Source organism: Varanus komodoensis, unplaced genomic scaffold (genome assembly GCF_004798865.1).
Source record: "Varanus komodoensis strain SLA01 unplaced genomic scaffold, ASM479886v1 scaffold9, whole genome shotgun sequence".
Taxonomy (NCBI): domain Eukaryota; kingdom Metazoa; phylum Chordata; class Lepidosauria; order Squamata; family Varanidae; genus Varanus; species Varanus komodoensis.
Window position 1 is genome coordinate 28,291,174 of NW_025336598.1, and position 23,582 is coordinate 28,314,755.

The 23,582-nt window shown below is 42.5% G+C and overlaps 1 protein-coding gene across 1 annotated transcript in view; it reads right to left on the bottom strand.

Annotated features, from left to right (window-relative positions):
- MYO3B (myosin IIIB) overlaps nucleotides 1-23,582 on the bottom strand; it is a 210,217-nt gene that overhangs the window by 37,451 nt on the left and 149,184 nt on the right. Inside the window, 2 exon segments of the mRNA XM_044418298.1 lie at nucleotides 7,785-7,848; nucleotides 17,740-17,854. Coding sequence (XP_044274233.1) covers nucleotides 7,785-7,848; nucleotides 17,740-17,854 — 179 coding nt within the window.

Sequence of the window (23,582 nt, forward strand, 5' to 3'; positions counted from 1 at the left end):
ATTTTTTTAGCTGTGAAGACCTCAGTTCCCAAAGAGGAAGAATATTAGACAGAGTTAGGTTCTTTTGTTTTTTGTTGAAATATGCATGTTTAGAATTTCCAAGGGTGCAGTTAGCAAGTAGCTAAACAAATCCTACGAACATGGAAAATAATCCTCTAAATTTCCATGCAGGTCCTGGATAGACAATGGAAAGGAAAAGGCTCTGGAACTGCTTGCCCTTTTTGTTTCCATAAATCCATATCATAAAGATATGATAGGTGCAGCACAAAAGATGACTGATTCACAAAATGAGGAGGGCTGGTGCGGCACAGTAGAGGGGCATTCAGGCACCAAGGAATTAAAGCAACAATCACAAAATAAACCTGTTAGGCTAGACTTTGCCCCGAGGCTTTAGCTAGACTTCTGGGCAAAGACTTTCCTTTAAAGTGACCTGTGACATTTGAAAAGTCTCCCATGCTGTTTAATATCTACATGGAACTGCTGGGAGAGCCATCTCTGTCAGCTCTAGCTCTCTTTTTCATCCAATCCAGGTGAAGCTGTTGCTGTCCTGAGCTGGGGCCTGGGCTCGATAACGGACTGAATGAGGGTCAATAAACAGAGGCTTAATCCTGGTAAGATGGAGGTACTATTGGTAGGGGGGACCTCTGATAGGCTAGGAGGGCATTACCCTATTCTGGATGTGGATACACTCCCCCTAAAGAACAGGGTCCACAGTGGGGGGGGGGTGCTCCTGGAGCCCAGTCTGTCCCTGGAGTATCAGGTGGACTCGCTGTCTAGGAGTGCCTTTTTCCAGCTGCAGTGGATTTTCCAGCTCTGCCCCAATGTAGACAGTGGGAACCTGAAGATAGTTACTCAGGCTCTGGTAACTTCCACAATAGATTATTACAATGCACTCTATGTGGGGCTGCCCTTGAAGATGGTCTGGCAATTGCAACTGGTACAGAATTGGGCCACTTGGTTGGTGACTGATACTTCTAGAGTGGCCCATATAACACCAGTTCTGAAAGAACTTCACTGGCTACCAGTTGTGGCCTGGGCCCAATTCAAGGTACTTGAATTGCATATAAAGCCCTAAATGGTTTGGGGTGCAGCTATCTGGACCGTCTACACCCATGTATACCTACCTGCCCCCTTAGCTCATCTCGGGAGGCCCTTGCACGAGAGCTGCCCCTCTGGGAGATGAGAGGGGTGGCAACCAGGCGAAGGGCCTTTTCCGCTGCTGCTCCCCTTCTTTGGAACTCCTTCTCTAGGGAAATTCATCTGGCACCATCTTTATTTTCCTTTCAGCGCCAGGTGAAGACATACCTTGTAAGGATTTTTTTAAAACACTTAGCCCTGAATGCTGTGGCCCATTTTATATCGCTTTTATAGATATTTTAATTTGCTGTGCTTTAATAGGTTTTTAATGTGTTTTATTTTGTTTTAATATGTTTATGTACTGTAAGCCGCCTAGGAAGGCCTCGGCAGTTATAGGCAGCATGTAAATACATGTATAAATAAATACATAAATCGGAGGGCGATCGTCTTCAGTTTCCTCTGATAATGCCTATCTAGGGCATTACCTACCACCATGGGGTGGAAGGGCATGGACAACTTGGGCATATGCAGAAAGCTCCTTTGTGTATGTGTAAAAAGAGTTATCAGGATGACATGCTTTGCCCCTTCTCACCAGTAACAATAAATCCAATGCTGCCATCCCGTGTACTTACGTGGCACCGAGACCTCCCCCACTCACTTACGGCTGCAGAAATCCACATAAGATAGGGATAAACAACCCATTGAAATGGCTCTCTTTGAGTCCTTATTTGCCATATTTATTACAAGAATAAGGCCTTGCATTTGCCATTTCATTTGGCCCAAACGGTGTACACTCAGAAGGACACACCAAGAGCAATTCAGGCTCGCCGGTGTGTGAGCACATTTGAATTTCCAGCTGAAGAGCTACACTTTCAAGAGCACTGGAATTGGCTATTAGTCTTCAGCAGGTTTATTTCTTTAACATTTACTCATTTAAGAGTGATTGATCATCACAGCCTGCCTTAAGTGCATTAAACACATTACTGAGAGATTATGTGGCTGCATGCCTGTTCTTTCCACCTACTTATTTCCTTCCTAGATCAAGTCAGTTGGGTAGCTGCTTTTTCATCAAAAAGAAGTTTTAATCGGCACTCTCTTTTGATAAGGTATTTGTTACAGAAGTACACCGATTTTACTTACAGTGGACTGCACTGTTCCATTTATAGAAAATGGAGTTCCATCTCTTACAATGAATGATTGTTTACTCTGATCACACATCTCCTAGTTCCGTTGGATGCTTGGAGAGTAAAGTATTATTCAGTGTTAAAGAGAAAGCCAGGAGTGTAATAATCACATATCTTATGCAGGCTTGGAGGGAACAGATTCATTTGGCAGATTTATTGTTTAATGTGGAATCTTTTTAAAGTGTTCCAGTGTAATGCACACATCCGTAAGAGTCCTTTTCTATGAATCCATGTGGACTGAAAATCATAACAAGAGTGTAATAAATTTCTCCACTTACTGTATTTATAGAAAATTCTGGTTTTGCAGTAGGAACTATATGATGATATATTCTCCTGATTTACTTGGAAGAAAGTCCCAGTGGGGCTAATTTCTGCCTGCACATGAACATGCTCTATGCCCTTAGAGGAGAACCACTGAAATCAGTGGGACTAGAATTAGTCATAACTGATTTAAGCTCCATTGATTTCAATGGGTCTACTTGGATCTGGATCCAACCCAAGGTCATCATTGAGAAAGCTCTCTAACCACACCCTCTCTTCCTCCTTACAATTTGTGTCTTCACTGATTTTAACATTGCAAATATTAATAAAATGAGTCCATGGCATTTACTTCATCTACATTTTGGGTTTTTTATCTGCTGCTTATGATGTCGTTTGGTGGACTGTTTTAGTTAAATTTCTTTCAGCTTCTCTGCATTGTATTTGCTATAAAAGCCCTCATTTCCATTTTGGTAAAGGGTAGGAGTAGTTAAAAATTTCAAATAAACAAACAAATAAATTTGAGTGATTTGGGTAAATAAAAACATTTATCAAACACAGGCAGCTGCTGGGGGCAACAGTATATATCAGGTGTGGCCAAACTGAAGTGTGGGAGCCGCATGCAGCTCTTTGGCCCAAATTTTGCTGCTCGCCACCCATCCTTGCTGCCCCCAGGCACCTGGTTGCAGCTCTCAAACATTGGACATTTACTGTATGCTTATCTTCCACTGAGCAAGGCTGGCCACCCCTGGTATATATGATCTACTCCTGCAGAACTGATCTAGTGGGTCATTTCAATATATGAGTGCTGTCAGTTCAGAGGGGCAGCAGGATCTGTTGGTACATCTGTGGTTGATCTGCGGTCACCTGGTGAGGGTTTCTGAATGGCAAAAAGTTGCTGCTAAGAACACAGCAGCTCACTCTCCTCCCACCTTCAATGGAACTGCTTGAAATGAAGAAATCTTCAGGCCACCAGGAATAGATTGTGTGTGTGTGTGTGTGTGTGTAAGGCCCACAAGCTCCATTCAGTTCTGGCACTGAAAATAAAATTCTTGGCCTCCAAACCTTTAATTCTAAGTGGCAGGGGCGGCTATGTTAGTGAGACTCTTTATCCACCACAGTTTTGATTCTATGCTCTACAGGAACTATCCATGATGCCACGCTCTACCCACAGAATAGCTTCACCATCAGGGAGCACCATCAATCATTCCTGCCAATTCTAAGTGGCAGGGGCGGCTTGTTTTATAGTGTATGTTTTATATTATATATTTGTATTTTATTGTATATATTTTAAAATGTTATTTTAATCTTTTTGTTGTAAGCCGCCCCGAGGTTTCGGCGAATGGGGCGGCATAAAAATGTTTTAATAAATAAATAAATAAATAAATATTAAAGCTGCAATGGGTAAGGAACCCCACTGACACAGGAGCTGCCAGCCTCCCTTGCTAAATGTACGTATGTCCTTTGTACCAGGCTTTGGCTGGCAGACTTCCATTTATTTATTACATTTATCGCCTGCCTTTTTTTCCTTCCAAGGAACCCAAGGTGGGTTATATAACTCTCCTCCTCCTCTCAACAAGAACCCTGTGAGGTGGGTTGGGCTGAGCATCTGTGAGTGGCCCAAAGTCACCCAGTTGGCTCCATGGCTGAGTGGGGACTAGAACCCAGATTGCCTGCATCTCATTTCTACACTCTTAATCACTACAGCACACTGGCTTTCCTTGTCTTCTAGGTCTGAAGCTTGGATTAGATCAGTCTGACTACAAGGAAGTGACTGGCTGCTGCGAACCCCTGGTTGCCCTTCCAGAGCAACTGGAGTTTTTGGCAGAGCAAGAGGTTGCCCTAGTTGGCTCCTGAGCTTCTCTCAAAGTTCCCCCTCCCTGCAGCTCCTTCCTATCATCTTGTACAAAGCCATTCTGTACTCTCTTTAGGCACTTTGCATTTTGTTTCTCCACACACTCCATCAAGGCTAAATCTTTAGTGACAGATGTTGGCTCATCACGGATGATGTGCATGTATGCTGTGTTTCTAAGCTCAGCCTGTGTGGTTGGTTTGGTCTCCTGCTTTGCTTCGGCAGTGCCTGCCTTAGTGGGCTGCCATCCTCAGTGTCTTGTCCCTGATGTTGTTCTGCCTCAGCTGCAAGGTCTGTGCCCTGCTCCTGCAAACACGCACACCTGAGAACTACACTGAGAACCACTGTGATACCACGATTAGCATCTCGGGCAGGAACTCAGGAGTCAGCTTCAAATCCCTACTTGGTCATGAAGCTCCCGGGGTGCCTCTGAGTCGGTCACTGTATCTCAGCCTAATCTACCACACAGGGCTGTTGTGATAAAAGGAGAAAAAAATCAAATCCACCGCCCCGAGCTCTGTGGAGGAACGGTGGAGTATATATGTAATAAATTAATAAAATGAAACGGACAAATACAATTTTCTTAGGAGGAATTCCTTTGGACACAGAACAGAAAATTGGCTTCAAACAAAAAATATTCATTCACTTGAAATTAATAAACTGCGGATTTTCCACGAAATGTTGGTGGGGGGTGGAGGTGACCTGGCCATGAGTTGTACACATAGGATACCTGAAGACCAAAAAGCTTTTCTTTGTGATGTGAATATATATAAAATGCAGTATCTCATTCTTGAGCACAGATTCTCAGGGTGGTTCAGATTGCCAGAAATAAAAATTAAAAAGGTAACAGCATCACAGTTGAATACTAAAACAACAACAGAGAAGATAGTAACAACTCAGTAAAATCAGATCAAGAAATTAAAGATCAGCATGAATTAAAAGGTCTTTGTCTGGCCATGGGGCCAAAAGGTTAAAAGGCTCAGTGCCAAGCAGGTCCCTCTGAAGAGAATGTTTGAAAAACAGGGGCCACAACTGAAAAGGCCATTTCCCCAGTCACCACCCACATTCCCTCAGGATGGGTGAGGAAAGAGACCTAGGGTATCTCAGAATTCAGGCAAAATAATGTGGGAGTAGATGATCCTGAAGACATTATATATATCCGAAGGACAAACCCTTAAGCTACTGCCTGAGCTAACCATAATTACAATTATCATAGGCAAAAATGGTGGGCAGGGACAGAGTTCCGTTCTCTTGGTAAAAGCTGAAAAAGATCTCACAGGATAATTCAGACTCTGCTGCACATTGCCCACCGAAGTTTCCAGGGAACTTTGTAAAAAAAAATCCTGAGTTGAAGGATTTCTCCAAAATTTTGCAGAGTATTCTCTTTCTTACCTTGTGCTGCCTGTGATCTTGGTACACATGCGGCGTGGGGATTTGCAGCTGTGTTGGACTGGCTGTGGGGCTGCAAATCCTTCATTTGGTCTGAATGCCTTAGAACGACTGGAGATACTGAAGTATCAGCTGAACTTTTCTTTAAATAAATGGAAACATTATTTTAGAAAATCAAACTGATCTTTGTATTCCACGGAGGCAGCAAAACATGTAGGTATGGCTTTATGAGAATATAATATGAATTTCTGGACAGCCTCGTTGCATAAGCTCCAAGTCTGCTTAGAACAGCTTCCCTCAACTTGGTACCTTCACTCCCAGTCAGCTTCAGCCAGCCTGGCTACTGGGCAGGGATCCTCGGAGGTGTAGTCAACGGGCTGCCCATGCGCCAGTGAACCCGTTGCTAGTGGCCACACTCATTGATGGAAGGGGCCAGCTGACGGAGGTTGTGGAAGGGAGCGTCTCTGACTTGTCTCAATACAGAGATGAGTGGTTGTGCTTATTTATGGGGTTCGTTTATGAAGTGCTGCTTCCCCATTGCACTAGTGGCAGGTCCTGAATGAGCAGAAGTGGTTCAAAATAGAGCTGCCAGGCTGCTGACAGGGACTGGGTGTTATGTTCACATGACTCCAGTCCTCCGTCAGCTTCACTGGCTTCCCATTGAAGTCCGGGCCCAATTCAAGGTGTTGGTGATGACCTATAAAGCCCTAAATGGCTTGGGTCCTGGTTACCTGAAGGAGCGCTTACATCCATATACGCCTGCCCGCCCCTTGAGATCTGCGGGAGAGGCCCTTCTCCGGGAACCCTCCGTGAAAGAAATCAGGAGGGTAGGCTTTCTCTGCGGTGGCGCCCAATCAATGGAATGCGCTCCCTAGAGAGGTCCGCCTGGCGCCGTCGTTATTTGTGTTTCGGCGCCAGGCGAAGACCTTTTTATTTAAGCATCATTTTAATTGTTAACAGTATTTGCTTATTTTATCTGGCCAGGGCGACTTATTTTATATTGTTATGTATTTTATATTGTTATTTTTATATTGTTATTTTTGTATTTTACTTCATGTTGTGAGCCGCCCCGAGGCTTCGGCGAATGGGGCGGCATAGAAATGTTTTAATAAATAAATAAAAATAAATAAGTGCAGCAGCAGTACTGGGCATTGCCCCACAACCTCTGGAAGCCATGTTTCCCATGTTGGGGAAACATGGGTTAGAGCCATTTCAGACGTGATCCCATCAGTCCAGTCTGTTGAGCCCTGTGGCATTTCTCCATAGGTGAGCCTACAGGCCCCATACTTGTTTCTTGAGCAGCAGTGTTTTCAGGCCCTGTATTGCAAGCTTTTGTTTGTTTCCTTTCTGCCACCCATTCACTTCTCCTCCCCAGCAGAGAGGCAACGAGTAATAATGGCACACACTGTATTCTGATTTTCCTCTCAAAGTTAATTTGTATCTTTAGAAGAAGAAAAAAAGGCTATAGGAAGGTATTAATCTGCTTAACATTTCTAAGTACATCATCCAAGGGATTTTGTTTTTTTAATCTTACATATGCTCAGCAGAGTTACTGGCAAAAACTGTACATTTTCTTCATTTCATCCTTTCAACATCAAATGGTAAGCAGCAAAAATTGGATCAGACTTCAAAGCCTGTGCTGTGCTCCCAGTCACAGAGCGACTCCTCCATTTCACATATTGAATTCAAGCAGGATATCAAAGTGCTACCAAAGAACCTCAGGTCCTTACGAAAAAAGAGGCTCTAACATCTGTAGAAAGTGAAGTGCACAGACAAATCACCTCTGGGAGCAGTGAGCATTTATTCTCAGCAGCAGATTTCCAGCCTTTTGATTCTCTTATTCACTGTACCTCCCTGTCTTTCTACAGAACTAAAGTTCTTAGCAAGCAGGCTTTTGTCTCAAAGACTTCAAAACACCACTAACGGTTTCATGTTCTGATGGTTATGCCAAGCTACCGTGAACATACTTCAGAACTGTAGATTCAGGGATTTTATGGCATTTTAGAGTCTGAAACTCACAGTACCTTGTTTGTTTGTTTGCCGAGAAAATCTGGCTCTGCAGAAGAAGTTGGGCTGTTACTCTGGTGCCTAAAATACAACAAAAAGTTGTTGTTATTCTTTTGTTATTCTTAAATTCTGATGACATTTCCCAACCCATCAGCCATGTTTCTCATTGTGTCAGTTAAATTACTAGAGCAAATATGAAACTGTAGGCTGCTGCTTCTTCTGTGTAAAGTTTTGGTTTTTTTAAGGTTATTATTTGCACAACAATTGCACATGGATTGTGCAGCTTTAAACTTAAAGGAAAGAAATTGTTTTTTCCTTTAGAAATATTGACCTGGGAGAACTCAGGGGAAACCTGTGCATGCGGGCAGAGGGGTTAGCCGAAGTGGTTGCTCTTTGCTTGTTAACTGTCTTTTGGAGAGGAAAGCCATCTCTGACATTCAGCGTCCCATGCAGCATGTCTCTTCAGCAGCCCACAAACAAGAAAGAAGTTCCCATACCTCTATTCCACCCTGTCCACACATCATATCACCTCTTTTCTTCAATTTGACACAAAATTTCACAGTAAATATTTTTATATGTTCTCTACTTCCCCCACAGGTGAGAAATTACTGGGCAAGTAGTACCAAGTTCCCCCTCTGAGAAAGCATTGTAGACTTACAGCATTAAATAAATCTTTGCTTTGTTTATACAGGCAAAGCATACTGAAATTGAGTGGGTGCCCTACACCAAGGCAGGGCATCCAAAGCTGCATGCCCAAGTCCTAAATAATTCAAATTAGGAACTCGCAGCATGCCTTTCTGTGTCTTTCAGTCCCTATCCAGTCAAAACTACTCTCTTGCTCTCGCTCTCGCTCTCGCTCTCGCTCTCGCTCTCGCTCTCGCTCTCGCTCTCGCGCGCGCGCGCTCTCTCTCTCTCTCTCTCTCTCTCTCTCTCTCTCTCTCACACACACACACACACACACACACACACACACACGAGCAAATCATAGAATTGGAAGGACCATTCAGGCCATAAAGTCCAATGCCCTGCTCAGTGATGGAGCTCACATCAAAGCATCCATGACAAATGGCTGTCCAGTCACTCCTTGAAGACCTCCAGTGAGGTCTTCCTCCCTAAACTTTTCTGTCCATTGTCTGACTGCTGTGACCATTAGGAAGTTCTCCTGATTTGCAACTGAAAACTTCCTTCCTGTAACTTATGCCTGTTATTTTGTGTCCTAAAGTCTTTGTAGAGAGCAGGTTACAGCTATCTTATGTGTGACAACCTTGCAACATTATTTGCTCTTGTCATTCAGATGCATGCAGGAACTTCTGCTTAATTCCCAAGAAAAATATACTTCGGGGCTGTTTGGAAATATGACACTCTCATCTGAAAAGCCCTCCATTTCGTGATAGGTAGGAAAATCCAGAAGGGTAAATTTGTGATTTTACTACAGCAAGAACCACAGATTCTTTAAAGACTAATGCATTTATTGTGACATAAGCTTTCATGGACTATAGTCCAGTTCATCAGATGCAGGGGTATGTAGTATATTCGGTAGTTATCCACGAAAGATGGAATAATTCTGAACCATTCTGAGGACTTCTTAATTCCTATCTTCCTAAATTAAGTCCTGGCATTGAAAATAAGTACTTGGCTAAGCCTTAGCACAAATTTAGTCCTGCCAGGAATCAAACAACAGTTGAGAGCTAATAAAACTAAATTATGTTTTCAAAAAGCCTGGTTTTACAATAAGAGCAAAGCACAGCCTAAAGTGGGAGTAGTTCCTACTGAAGTACCTATTTACTAATCTGTTCCTGGTTTACATAGTTTGTGGCTTGCAGTAAAAATAATTTGCTCCACCTCTACTTGTCCTTACTACTTGACATTACTTTGTTAAGGTCCACTCCTGCTGCTGCAGTTAATTAAAGACAGACTCAAGTTTCTCCCTGGATGTGTCCATACATGGGTTTAGGAAGGAAGCAGATCTGTGATCTATCCCAGTGCCTGTTTACATTCCTCTAAAATGTTATAAAAAGGGAAGTTTTTCCTCAGGGAAGTTTTTCCATTTTGCCTACTTTGTGCACGGAGATCTTTTTCTGGAGAATCAAGCTTTTTCAACCTCATACCCTGGAGTTCTCAATTGGCTATTGCCCATGCCAGGACTGAATCCCACTTGTGTGGACAACATTAATGGCTGTATTCAAAGCCTACAGCTTTGTAAAACAAGGAAGCAAGCAAACAAACAAAAAAAACAAAAACCAATCCCCTCCCCTCACCATGCAGGACAGATTCTTTAAATACATGGGTCTTTTGACTGTCACAAGAGTTAGTTCAGATGGATGGATCTCTGTGAAGAGATCCAGCAGACTTGGAAGAGAGAGAGATTTTCAATCGGATCAATTGTAACTATAAGTATGTATTCTTCTGTAAGGGTTTTCAGAAGCTTAACCGCAGTGTATCCACCTGCCCTGCAGCCAAAAGCAAGGAGCCTTGTGGTATCTTAAGGTCTAACAAATCATCATGGGTTAAGCATTTGTGGGCTATAGATGTATGAAGTGCATTCCTGTATTACAGGTTTACATCCATATGGCTGGGGAGGGAAGGGGAATTGTAAACAATGAGGTCAGAAGATAACACAAGGCAGAGTACAGACAGTGATTATCCCCTTCTTAAGAGTTCTGATTCACAAAAGAGTTACTGATTAAATATATAGACATCTTGGATTGTTCAGATTAAAAACTATACTAGAACTTCTAAAGCCCAATAAGTGTTTTTAGGGCCTGGACTAGAGTCCTGTCCACACTTTCCTATGCACAAGCCCCACTGAAATCAGTGGGACTTCTGGGTAAGTGTGCATAGGATTGGGATATGTGTGTCTTTCTTATGTGTGAAATAACTGATTAGCATCTAGTTTCTGTGGCTTTATGTGCAAAAAGAATATTAATGATTGACATGAATCATTTTACTTGGCATTACTGTGCTGTTGTTCATAGCTACCACATTTGCTTTTTTAAAAAATCATAAACTCTTTCAACTCTGCCACTGTAAAATATACAAGCACCAGTGCTTCCTTTGATCTGGTGTGGGAAAGGGTTTGCATGTGCTGAATGCTTCATGTTCTTTGAAGCATCTATTAGATCTTGACAGGTACAGTGAGCTGTATTGTAATACTTTGTTTAGAGATACCGTAGAATAACTTGAAATGATAAATGGTGCCATCACATGAATGTAAATAATCTGTTTCGCTTTTGAAATACCACTCAAGCAAAAGCTGAGCCACAACAGATCGTCTTCTCTTGTGAATACAAACTGTGTTTCAACTGCAGAAGACTAACTGACTATCCAGCAAAAGGCAAATTCCGTGACTCCTCTGTTAGGGAGAGCCAAATTCCTCGGCAGAATGGCAGCCCCACAAGGTGGTTGCATATGTGGGGCATACAATCACATCCTCCCCTTTACTAAAATTCAGCGGGGGATCTGAAGGGCTCAGTGCCTGAGAAGGTGCTTTGAATGCAGAAAGTCCCAGGTTCAGTCCCTGGTATTGCCAGGTAGGACTGAAAAAGAATCTGCTTGAAGCCTCACTAAGCAGCTGCCAGTTGGTCTCAGCAACACTGGGCTAGATGGACCCGAGGTCTGACTAAGGCATCTTCCTATGTTCCAAGGTGGGGAAAATTAAGAAGGCAGTCAAAGTAGAAAATGGGAGGACTTTAGTTGTTCACACACTGGCTGGGTAAATGGTTGCACAAAGACAGGACTCGGTTGGATACAAACTTAGTCATTTTTTGAGTAGATCCCATTGAAATCATTACAAATTACAAAGAGGTCCGCCTGGCACCGTCGTTACTGGTTTTTCGGCACCAGGTAAAGACGTTTTTATTTAAACATCATTTTAATTGTTAAAATATATGATCTGGCCAGGGCAACTTCTTCTTCCTTCTCTTTTCTCCTCCTATATTATTTATTTACTTATTTTATACTGATAATTTTAATTTTATATTATTATGTTTGTAACTCAGTGTATTTTTTGTATTTTTGTATTTAATGGTAATTTATTATGTTCTATTGTATTTCAATGTATTTTATTGTGTTGTGAGCTGCCCCGAGGCTTCGGCAAGGGGCGGCATAGAAATGTTTAATAATAATAATAATAATAATAATAATAATAATAATAATATAAATTAACCCTTAGGATTTCAGAGAATCTACTTGAAGTATGACTAAGTCTGGATCCAGTCCAGAGTAAATCTGTGCCTTAAAACACATAGGTCCAGATCTGGCTAATGTCAGGGCACTCTTGATTTAATCTTGAGTGGAACCCTGGTACATGTCGAAACATTATTTTGCACCCACTTTGTGGTAAAAGCCTCATCATTTCCCCCTGTTGCTGATAATCCTCAACCTTGTCAGTGTTTTGAACATTTTCCTGAGACTCCAGCTACTTTAAAAGGGTGTTTTGACAGGGCAATGGGTGAGGACCGCCAGAAAACTCCTTTAAGAAAGGAGGCTGCAGCCTTGACCCAATACCAGCAATATCTTTCTCCAAATGGTGCTTGGGCAAAACTTGTTACTTCAAACAAGAGTCAGAGCAGTGGTCTTGCTAAGCCAATATTGCCAACAATGACTGGCAGCAGGTCTCCAGGATATCAAGGAAGGCACCCACAAGTGAACCACCATCTGCCCTAAAGTGGTATCATCGTAATTATTGTGGGGCAGTTTAAGGATAGAGCGAGAGGGTGACCAGAGGCAAAGAAGGATATTCCTGTACCTTTAATACTTGTGGACAAGAGGAAAATTCCCTGGGTACCTGACGCTCTAAGGAGGGAGGAAGGGAGGGCAGGAAAATGGCCATGTGTCATTTAAAAATATTAAGTGACTCCAATGCTGCAGATCATAGAAAAAGTCCTGAATATAAAAAGTTTACAGATCTTTGTATTTATGTCAAATCTGGCCCCAAACATTACAGTTTGAATCTATTTCCAAATAACAGATATTTCAAGAGTGTTCAGCACGATAGCTTGAATATTACTCCTGACAAATAGCAATATTCTCTTTTTTTAATATCACAGGTGGTGGAGCCTTCCACTTAGATGGGATTTGGCATATGTTACCCCATTTGCCAACACAGGAGGTCCAAGTAGACTTGGGCAGCATTAAGCCTTGTATGAAAAATCTGAAAAATATTAAAGTGTAGAATATCTCTGCAACCCATAACTTTTGAAAACAGTTGATTTTCTTTATGTGTGGACATTAGCAAAGTTTTGATCACACATTAATTAAAATTGGAAGGAGTGCTGGATGTGAAATCACCTTGAATACCTGTGGCTTGAGTCCTAAAATAAATTGAAAAGTCCATGGAAAGTAGGTTTCTCTATCCACTCTCCCTGATACAGACACCTACACTCCTCTGAAGAAATATGGGGTAGCAGACTTCTTAGTAACATGGGATAAAGCATGACTGGGAGCTAGGAGAGGAAAAAAATCACCCCAGTTCAGACTTGGATCTGACGATAACTTCCTTAAGTTAATGTAATCTAGGATCCAAGCCACTGCTCCATGTACAATGAGAAAATTCTTGCAGTAACTTTTCTTTCATAATGTTCCAAACATCTGTCTCAGGAAAGTTAAATTCTAGGATTGAGTCAGTTGATAGAAACACATTTTAAATTGTACTGAAATATTTCTATTCTAAAGGTAACTTCACAAGAGCAAGGGAGCCTATAGTACTGCCATAATGGCCAACCTTCAGAAGCTTTCTAAAGGTCCTTGCTTCATACTGAAACAACAGTCACCTTGCTATACACCAGGAGTGGCCAGACTTGCTCAACAGAAGAGGTACATACTGTAAATATCAGATGTTTGAGAACTGCAAGTGAGTGCCCACAGGTGGAAGCAACAGGTGGTAAGCAAGTGACTATGGGTGGCAAGCAGCAATTGGGGGCCCATGGGCACCTGCAGCAGTGAGTGGTAAGCTGCAAAGCAGACTCAAAGAGCCACATGCGGCTCCCAGGCCTCCATTTGGCCACCCCTGCTGATAAGAATACGGATGAGAATCTAGCAGCCAGTGATCTCTCCAAGGTCCTGATCACCTCTGCTTGATTCTGCTTCACTAGCCTGTTCTGGACTTTGCTGAGAGAGGACTTTGCTTTGTCTAAACTTATCTTCCCTTGCCCACTGAAACCTGACCATGATGAATGTGAGTGCCACATTTACTGCTATGCTTCCCAGCTAAAAGATATCAGAACTGTGGCCTATTCCTGGAAGCACAAAGTCCAGCCTAGCTAAGCCAGATGGCACTGAAACAATGTACCCCTCTGTCCACAGAAATCAGCCCCATTCCGTTGCTTCTCACTTTTTAATGGGAATCTCGCTTCTTACAGTGGGCATTTGTAGACAGCTACTTTTATTCTGCTTTGAACTATACTGTAATTTTAGTGGTTTTTAACTTCTTCACAAACAAGTTAAACTTGATCTGGAATTAGGGAAAAGTGGTGGGGTGGCTAGATTTGCTGACAATATCAAATTATTTGGGATAGTTAAAACAAAAAGGAACATTTTTGTTCCAAAACATTCCCTCCAAACACAGGAAATGGGCATCCAAGTGGCAAATACAATGAATTGAAAGGAAATGTAAAGATGCACACTGCTTCATAAATATGGAGATGGAGTCTAATGATGACTTGGGGCAGTAGTGGACAGCCTGATGGAAAAGTTGACCCAGTGTGCAGTTGCTGTGAAAATGGCAAATTCCGTGTCGGGCATGATTAGAGAAGGAACCAAAACTTAAACTGCCAATATAATTGTACCTTTATACAAATTTGTGGTGTGGCCCTATTTGAATATTTTGCATAGCTCTGATCATAAATCAAAAGATATTGTGGAGCTAGAAAAGATACAGGAAAGAGCATCTCTTCTGAGAGGAAAGGTGGTAACATTTGGGACCTCGAAATTTAGAAAAAGTATGAGAAAGTACATGAGAGAGGTATTTAAGGTCTATACATGGTGTGCTGAAAATGGTTAGGCGGTTCTCTCTCTCTCTCTCTCTCTCTCTCTCTCTCTCTCTCTCTCTCTCTCTCAACACCTGGGCTGAGGTCTTCCAAGGAAGCTGAACAGTGGAAGATTCAGCAGAGACAGAAAGAAGTACCTCTTTACACAGCATATAGTTAAATTATGGGCCACTACCCAGAATTACTACAAAATGTAGCAGTGGAGCCCAACCTGGATAGCTTTAAAGGGGAAGACAAATTCACAGAGGATAAATCTATTAATGGTTCCTAGTTGTGATGGCTAACTACTACCTCCAGTACTGCAGAACACATATCCTGTTCATGGACTACCCACAAAAGCTAGTTTGCCAGCACAGGAAAAGAATGCTGGACTAGATGGGCCCTTCTTGTTCTTATGTTCTTAGCTAGTCAGCCATTCTCAGAAACAGACTGGCAGTCTAGGCAGGCCTTGTGTCCAGACAGGCAAAGGCTCTTCTTATGTTCATATACCACTTCCTGGTGGAAGAAAATGCTGAATATCAGTCACCATCTGTTAATTTCACACTTTTGCTATTCCTGAATCCAATTAAAGGGGCAGTTAATAGCATCTTAAAGAGTCCATGTTCAGTATAAATTTGCAGTAAGCCTATTATTTGCTAGATTTTATTTATGTATTTGTTTTCCATACCACTCAATAGAAGGGCTGCTTACAACAATGTTGTGAGGCTTTTCAAACTCACCATACATTGAGTAAGCATGTCAAGTCTCCTCTCCTCAGCTGGAAAAAGCCCAGGCCTGCAGCTGGATGGGTGACTTCATATGGAAGTGGAGAAGGAGATTGAACTTGATAATCTTATAGGCCCCTTCCAACTCTTTCTCCCCTCCCCTCCCCTCCCCTAAACTGTACAGCTACAGACCATGACTATTTTGAGGAGGGTTAATCCCATTTTTTTGAGGCCAGCCTACTTCTTGTTGAGCCTCAGGTTGACTACTTATTTGTTGACACTGCATGTCTCCTGAACTAAGCTTGGAATGTAATCTTGATCTAATACAACTTCATGTCCATAGGACTGCATGGACATATCAAGGCAACTAAATTAAGCACTGAAGGATTCAACATGCTTCCTGTTTCCTCCATGACTCAACAGCCATATGCTTAACAGCAGCCATATGTGGATGTGAGACTTTCATTATGCTAAGCAAAACTAGAAAGCAAGGATTTCCTGTGAAACATTTGGGTTGCATCCAGTGCTAGTACTTCTTAGAGTAAACCCCTTGACACAAATGGGAGTGAAGTTAGAATAACTTGGGATACAAGCTTTTGTTATCCCCCACTCTCACTGAAGCCAAGTCATTATAGTCCATGCTCAAAAATCCACAAATCAACCTTCCAGATCACACTGACCACAAGCTTACATCTGGCAATTGCAGGCAACAATGCTCTCTAGATTTAACACAACAGATACATATATACAACATAGCATAAGACTGATACATAGCAGTAGAGAAACCTGGCTTTTAAAGTAATTAGCTCTTTGAAGCATGGCCACACAGAGCAAAGCTACAGTGAAGCTCTGAATTAAGGAAATAGTTACATGGAAAAAACAAACACCAGAGAGCCTTACCAGACAAGGCTGTGAAACAGCAATATGTGCATGAAATGCAAATTGTTGCCCACACCAAGAAAGATTAACCAAACCATCCTATATGGTGGCTTTAGAAGCTATGGGTCCTACTGCCTCTCCTGCTGGAAAAATGTATGATCTGGGCAGTGATTCAAAGTGTGGAAATGAAGACAAAGCAGATTAATGTGAGGCCTCCGGGGCAGGTTCAAAGGGCATATTCCCCATTGTGGAGAGATGTGCTAAAACCAGTATGTGGCAGCAGCTCTAGGTGAAGTTCATAACATTTGTAAGCTGCTTACTACATGGACTAACCTAACAGGATTTTGTATAGGTCAGGGGTCCTCAAACTTTTTCACCAGGGGGCCAGGTGAAAGGTGCCAGTGCTGGGCGCGGGCCAGAAAGGTGGTGCCATCGGTGCACGTGGGCCGGCACGGGGGCAGGGGCAAGGGCAGCATGTGCAGGTGGCGCACTGAGGTGGGGGCGGGCGCGCATGGTGAGGGGAGGCGAGGCGCAGGCGGGCATGTGCCACGAGGCAGGCACGAAGCAGCAGCTTGCCTGCTTGAAGATAATTTTCTCCGAGTGAGCAAACTGCTGCCTCCCCGCGCGCAAGGCAAGGTGGGCGGCGGCGGGCGGGCGCATGCGGTGGGTCCAAATGGGCATGGCGGGCCAGATCCGGCCCCCAGGCCGTAGTTTGAGAACCCATAGTATAGGTGGTCTGTACAGCTCTGGTTCAGAGATTCTCCATGAGATTGGTCTGATCTGCACATTAGGAAGCCTGCACACATAACAGCCCTTGAGCAAAGGTGCCACCACATAAAAGTGATTTTCAGCTTTTGATATAAGCAGTTGATAAAATAAGGATTGATATCAAAGCCTGTGGTGAAGAGAAACTAAAAAAGCACTACCCATATACTTTAGCTTAGTAACTACCAGTAACAAAGCTTTAAGAGAGCGATTTCTATCTTTTAGAAAGGGGAGCAGTTGCATAAAAGCTGAAAACCACAATGATCAGTGGTTGAGGAAAAGTATGCGTATCTACCAGGGGATCTCAGGCAGGGTGCAGTGAGCCCCCAAGCCTGAGTTGCTACTGCCACCTTGGTTTATAGAATGGGAGCTTTTAAGAGGCTGTGGCATATTACTTTTTTAATGGTTACATTAGAAAACTGCACGTGTGAATGGACCACATGTATGTTTGCAAAAATGTACTCACAGGGACATCCTGGGATCTGGACTGGTTGCACCTCCCTTCTGAGGAATCACTTAGGAGCATCCTTAGGTTTCCCACTATTCAAACTGTTATGCAGCCCAGTGAGGCAACTGGAGGCATTTGCTTCCACATATTTTCCCCTCAGTTCTCTTTGGACAAGGCAATTTCAACTTACCAGTTTTCTTCACAACTCAGACTGGAAGCAAAGCTCACAGACTCAGTTTCGGTTGTGTAGTCAGTGCTGTTCTTCATTCTTGCATAATTTTTGCGAGCTAAGTATCCTCTAAAAGCTAAGCAGACGGTAAGAAAAATAAGATTAAAACTGCAGCAACCCTAACATTTTGCAGAACAAGAATGGCACACTACTTGATCTTTACTGTAGTTCTGGGAAATGAAATAAGGCATATTAATGAATCCTAGTTCTGCAGCCTTTTGCTGTAGTCATTCCCCCAGACTACTTGGTTTACTGATCACCTCAAATCAGGACCATTCAAAAGGCCTGCTGTGAGGATGGCTTTGTCAGCAAGCTTTTCTGTGGAAAAGATAGAACCAGTGCTTATTTTTCACCCTTGCAAAACGTTTGCCACCTTGATGGATGGTGCCTGCATGGCAAGCACAATTATGTGTGGAGAAAGAACCCACGGGCAATGCAGTGTGGGTCTGTGTATTACATGGTACTTTCCTCTGTGCTGCTGAGGAATCCCCAGTATTTTATTTATTTTATTTATTAAAACATTTTTATGCCGCCCCATTCGCTGAAGCCTTGGGGCGGCTTACAACAATAAATTAAAATAATTATAATCTTAAATTTAAAAAAATATAAACATTAGATTAAAAATACAAAAATACAGTATAAAATAAGCCTCCCTGGCAGCAGCCCTTGCAGTATATTACGGCAAGCATTTCACTTAAATTGGTAATGTATTCACTTAAATGTGGGATATATATTTATGTTGTAAGCTGTCCTGAGCCATTTGTTAAGGATGGGGTAAAACTACTTTAAACAAACAAACAAACAAACAAACAAACATATTTAAGGGGCCCATTTATTGGCACCATTGTGGCAGAGACCTGCTGATGACTCCAGCCATGAACAATAAAACCTGCTCTTATTTAGAAGGTCTCTCCTAGATGGGTCATGCTAGAATACAGGGTGGGCAACCTGTAGCCTTCCAGGCCTTGCTGAGCTGCAACGCCCTACATCCCTAGCCAGCATAGCCAATGGTGAGGGAAGACGAGAGCTGCAGTGCAACAGCTTCTGGAAGGCCACTAGTTGCTGAGCCCTACTATAGTGCAATACTATCTTGACAGCTGGCAGAGATCAGTGTTAGCCCAAGACATTCGCTGCCTGAGGCAGAACAGCAAATAGCATCTCCCTCCTGCCAAATCAAGGTGCAAAGTACCCATGGCCAGCCAAGTTGTTTTGGCAATTGGGGCAGAAAATCCCACAGCAGCCTCTCTCCCTCCCTGGCAGTAAAAATAGAGCAACAGTCTTTATTTCCCTTTCAAGATACCCAGAATAGCTGCTTGAAGCAACCGGCTCCCTCTGCCAAATAGTAGAGCTTGCCCAGGCTGGCTAAACAAGTTGATTTTAGACATGCTGTATATTAATTTCCATTTCATCACTGCTTGCTTCTGACAAGCCTACAGCATGTAACTTTCCAAATAAAAGTAGAATCCTGACAAAATGATTATAATAAAATATTTTATTCTGCTTCATTCTAAAGGTTATCCCTGCCATTACTGGCCCTTATCAGATTTGTCTCGAAGGATCAAACCATGTGGAGAAAGAGACTGTTGTGAGCACATCTTTCCCTTTACAGCAGGCCAAGGCAAAACACTTCTAAGATATAGTCCTGTCTTGAGCTAGGCTAGCTCTGCATTACAGAGTGAGTAATAATAATGTTGTCAACAGGTAGCATCTATCAACGTAGTGGTCTCTTAGTTGGTGGGGTTAGCCCTTGCTGACACATGTCAGGTGTTGATTCCAACCTGAATCCCCCTTCTTCCTTTTCTTCCAAAAGAGATTCACTCCACCCTCAGGGAGGTTCATGCTGCCTGTTGCCCAGATGGCAGGGACACTAGAGAGTACTTAATGGGCCTGCTTGTATGACCCTCTAGCCTTTACTAACCTCACTCATTAGCTTTAGCATTTTAGTAATGCGTTCCAACCCTCCTCTTCCTCCATCTAGCTCATCTTCACAATCTGATCCTTGATAGCAGCAGGCCTGATCCTACACATTCTGTGTGAAATGCCACCACACAGGTGGACTTTGTTGGGGTCTGTTGGCTATATGAAGTCCTGCTGTGATTTTTAAAAACCCCACACACTGCCATTTATACTTTCCTACCACTGACTCACATGGTACTTTCCACATGCCATCAGTGGCACATGCTCGCCCGAGAATGACCATGTGGAGAAAAATGAACAGCAAAAATGAGCTCTCTGTTTGGCTTGGTGGTGTCATTTTCAGTTATGTTCACATTCGATGCAGACTTTAAAAATATACTTGAGTCTTGTAAGTTGAACTTTGCACTAGGAATCACTGCCTGGCAGGCCTCTACCAAAACAGACCCATGAGTGGGGATAATTCCTGCTCTCTGCACACCATGTGCATGCACACATACATACATGCATGTGCGTGCACACACACAGACATGCACACACACGCATGCCATGCACACGTGCGCCCACACACCCACACACACACACATAGGGTTGTGAACCCAGAAGCACTGAGAAAGGTATGGAGAAAGGATGGAGAAAACTTAGACACATATTGTTTGGTGGTTTCTTTTCTTTTGTGCACTTTCTAAAAAACTTCACTGCAGGCAGTAAAAGCTTGAAGCTGAAACATGCTGATACTTTGACCTGTCCCATTTTGTCTTTAGCCCTTACACCCTTTGCCTCCAACTCTGCCCAGTACAAGAGTTTCTCTCAGATGAAATTCAGCCCTCAGGAGGAAAGAGGTTCAACACACCTAGTCTACATAAACAGGATGGAAAAAGTTGAGATTTAAAAAAAAAACAAATATGGGAGACCATTTTGTACATTCACAGGAGGAAGTGAAAGTTCTAGGAATGGATTTGCCAGTGGCTGAGATGCTGTTCCACTACCCAGCACTCTTTTCTCACAGCAGCATACTGGCTGCTGACAAAGGAGTTCCAAGTACCTTCCTAATAATGCAAGTAGCAAAGCCCTGCAAATGTGCATGGAGCGCTATACAGGAACAACTGGGGTACCTTTACTCATTGCAGAACTTAGATTAGGATGCCCCCCCTTCAAACATTGTTGTATTTCAACTCCCATCAGTCCCAGCCAACATTCCCCAGTGTTCAGGATAGATGGGTCTTATCATCCAATGACATCCGAAGGGCTTCCTAATCCATGAGCAGGTTCACCAGCCCTGAATCAGAAAGATACAAAGCATTCCCAACAGCGATGCATACTGAATATGCTGGTTGTGTCAGATGACACAGGAGAGGAAGAAAAGCAGGAGTCAGGTGTGTGATTCATCACAGCTATTTGCATTACTGACTATTCCTGGTTTTGACACTAAGCACTTGGCTCAAGGAGTGTGAAATTGGCAGACGCACATTGCTAGTGCCCCAGGAACAATTCTCACATCACTGAAAAAGAATTATTACCAGCTGCCACTTTCTTTTCACCTTATGCATTCAATAATATTCAATAATATTCTTAGACCCACAGCAATAATGCATAGGATCCTGAACTTCACGTTGCTAATGACTATTAAGACACAGAGACTTGACCTGGGCATTATTCTCACATTATTAGTCATTTGGGGTTAAATGTTGCATGTGCCTTGCTTAGTGGTGATTGTGATGCTGGCATACAATGGGCCTACCCCTCTGTTTCAACAGAGCATCATTACCTACAGGTGCCTGATGTCCTGAACTTGCATAAAATGTGCTTAACCACATAGATTATTCACAATGTGGCTCCATTTGATTGGCAAAATTCTAAAATAGGAAAAAAATGGGCCATTTTAGTACCCGTTCTCTCTAGAAGGGGAAAAAATGCTCCAGTGAGCTGTAGGCCATGATGATGTAGGCACATTATTTTTATGGAGAGAACAAACAGGAAAAGACATGCAATACTTCACAGCAAGAAATGCGCCTCTTTATTCCTAGAAATAAATAAATGTAGAAAGCAGTAATCCCTTCCTCACATAATGAATTATAAACATTAAAATCTTAATCTTATACAATGTGGGAAGAAGAGAATTTGAATCCAAGGAAATGAAAACTCAGGGCATATTTCCACATTCTCTATTGTATTTGGGAATCCGTAGCCTCCCCTGCCCCACATACACACTTTTATATACAGTGCTTTTTTTGTCATAGAACGCACTGGAATGGCATTCCGGAACCTTTTTTTGATGGATTTTCCAAGTTTTAAAAGTAACTTTTGAAAATTTGATGTTTGGTCCACGTGGATTTGAATCGCCTGTCGAGCATAGCAGGTCGGTGGCAAAATCATTAAAACGGTGCATGCAGACTGCTTGTGTGTCGAGTCTGATGCATGCGTACTTCATCCATGCTGGTTGTGATGGCGCTGCTCGGCTTGTGGTACTGCTCGGCTTGTGATTGGTTGTGTGGCCACTCACTGAGTGCTTACTGTGGGCGGCAAGCATTATGTTTCATTACACAACTGCAGTGTGTGCGTGTGTGTACAGTGATTGACTATGTGAGAAAGGTAAATAATTTCTTTATTTTAAAAATATGTTGGCAAATTGAAAATCTTTTTTTAATTTTTAGTGTAAAAGTGTGTAAAAGACCCCAAATTTAGTGTAAAAGACCCCAAATTTAAAAATGAAAAAAATTACTAATTACTTCTCAACCACTGGTCCTGCTAATAAAAAGGCCAGAATATTAACAGACACAATGACAGAACACATAGATACTAACAGCAGGAAAAAGAGTCGAGAAGATTTGTCGGATGAGAATTGGACAAAACTTTGGAATTTACTATGAACATTTGCCTTAAATACAATAAATTAAATTTCTGTTAAGAACTGAATATATAATTTTTTAAATAAAAGATGAACAAGATGTGAGTTCCGGCACCTTTTTTCTTACAAAAAAGCACTCTTTATATATAAGAAAGCAAAAGATTGTTGCTGATTTTAAAATCTAAAATCATATTTAGATTTTAAAATCTAAAACTTCATATAATTACCCATATACTGCAGCTGGGGCTCACGGGGGGGAAGGGGAAGCAGTCAGAGGGACACTCCTCACTCCCTAATTTGGACTGGGACCATAGCACTTCAGGAAAGGGTGGCTTAAGTGTCCTTTCCCTTCTTTTTCCTCCTGAAGTTACACACACACACACACACAGGAAAGGTTAAAACAAAAAACGAACATCTCTGTGGATTCTTATGAAGCCTTTACCCCTGTTCCAGGACAAAAGCAGAAAGGGAAGGAAGCTTAAACCTCCTCTGCCAAAGCATCATAGCCCTGAGCTTAACTGGAGCCATACACACTTGAAAGAGAGCTGGGGAGACAATCCTGCACAGCTGTGCTTTGACTGCTGTACCTCTTCACAGTTTCCTTTGAACCTCTTCCTGATCTCTGTCTCCTTTTCTCTCTTTATAGTATCCTTAGAATCTTCTGTGGGGTTTAAATACTGACTTTCAATTAATAGCAACTTACTGAAGGCAAATATTATCCTAAACAGTCCTGGCATTTAGTGTTGCAGACATACCTGTTCCAAAATGCAATATAATTCAATACACAAAAATACCTTTCAGTTTAACACACTGCATTGAGAGCTTTGCATTGAGAGCTTCCCATGTTGACCAAAGCTCCAAAATGTCAGGAAATGACAACTGTCAGGACCTTGCCTTAAAGAGGCATGTCATTTGAGCGATATATACTGTACTTGGGATGGTATCCTATGCTGAGGCTACTTCCAGCTTTGCCAGCACCTTGGAGTTGGATGGCTCTCAGTGGCAGAGTGATGGGCCTGAGTCTCAAACATGTCTATTTCCT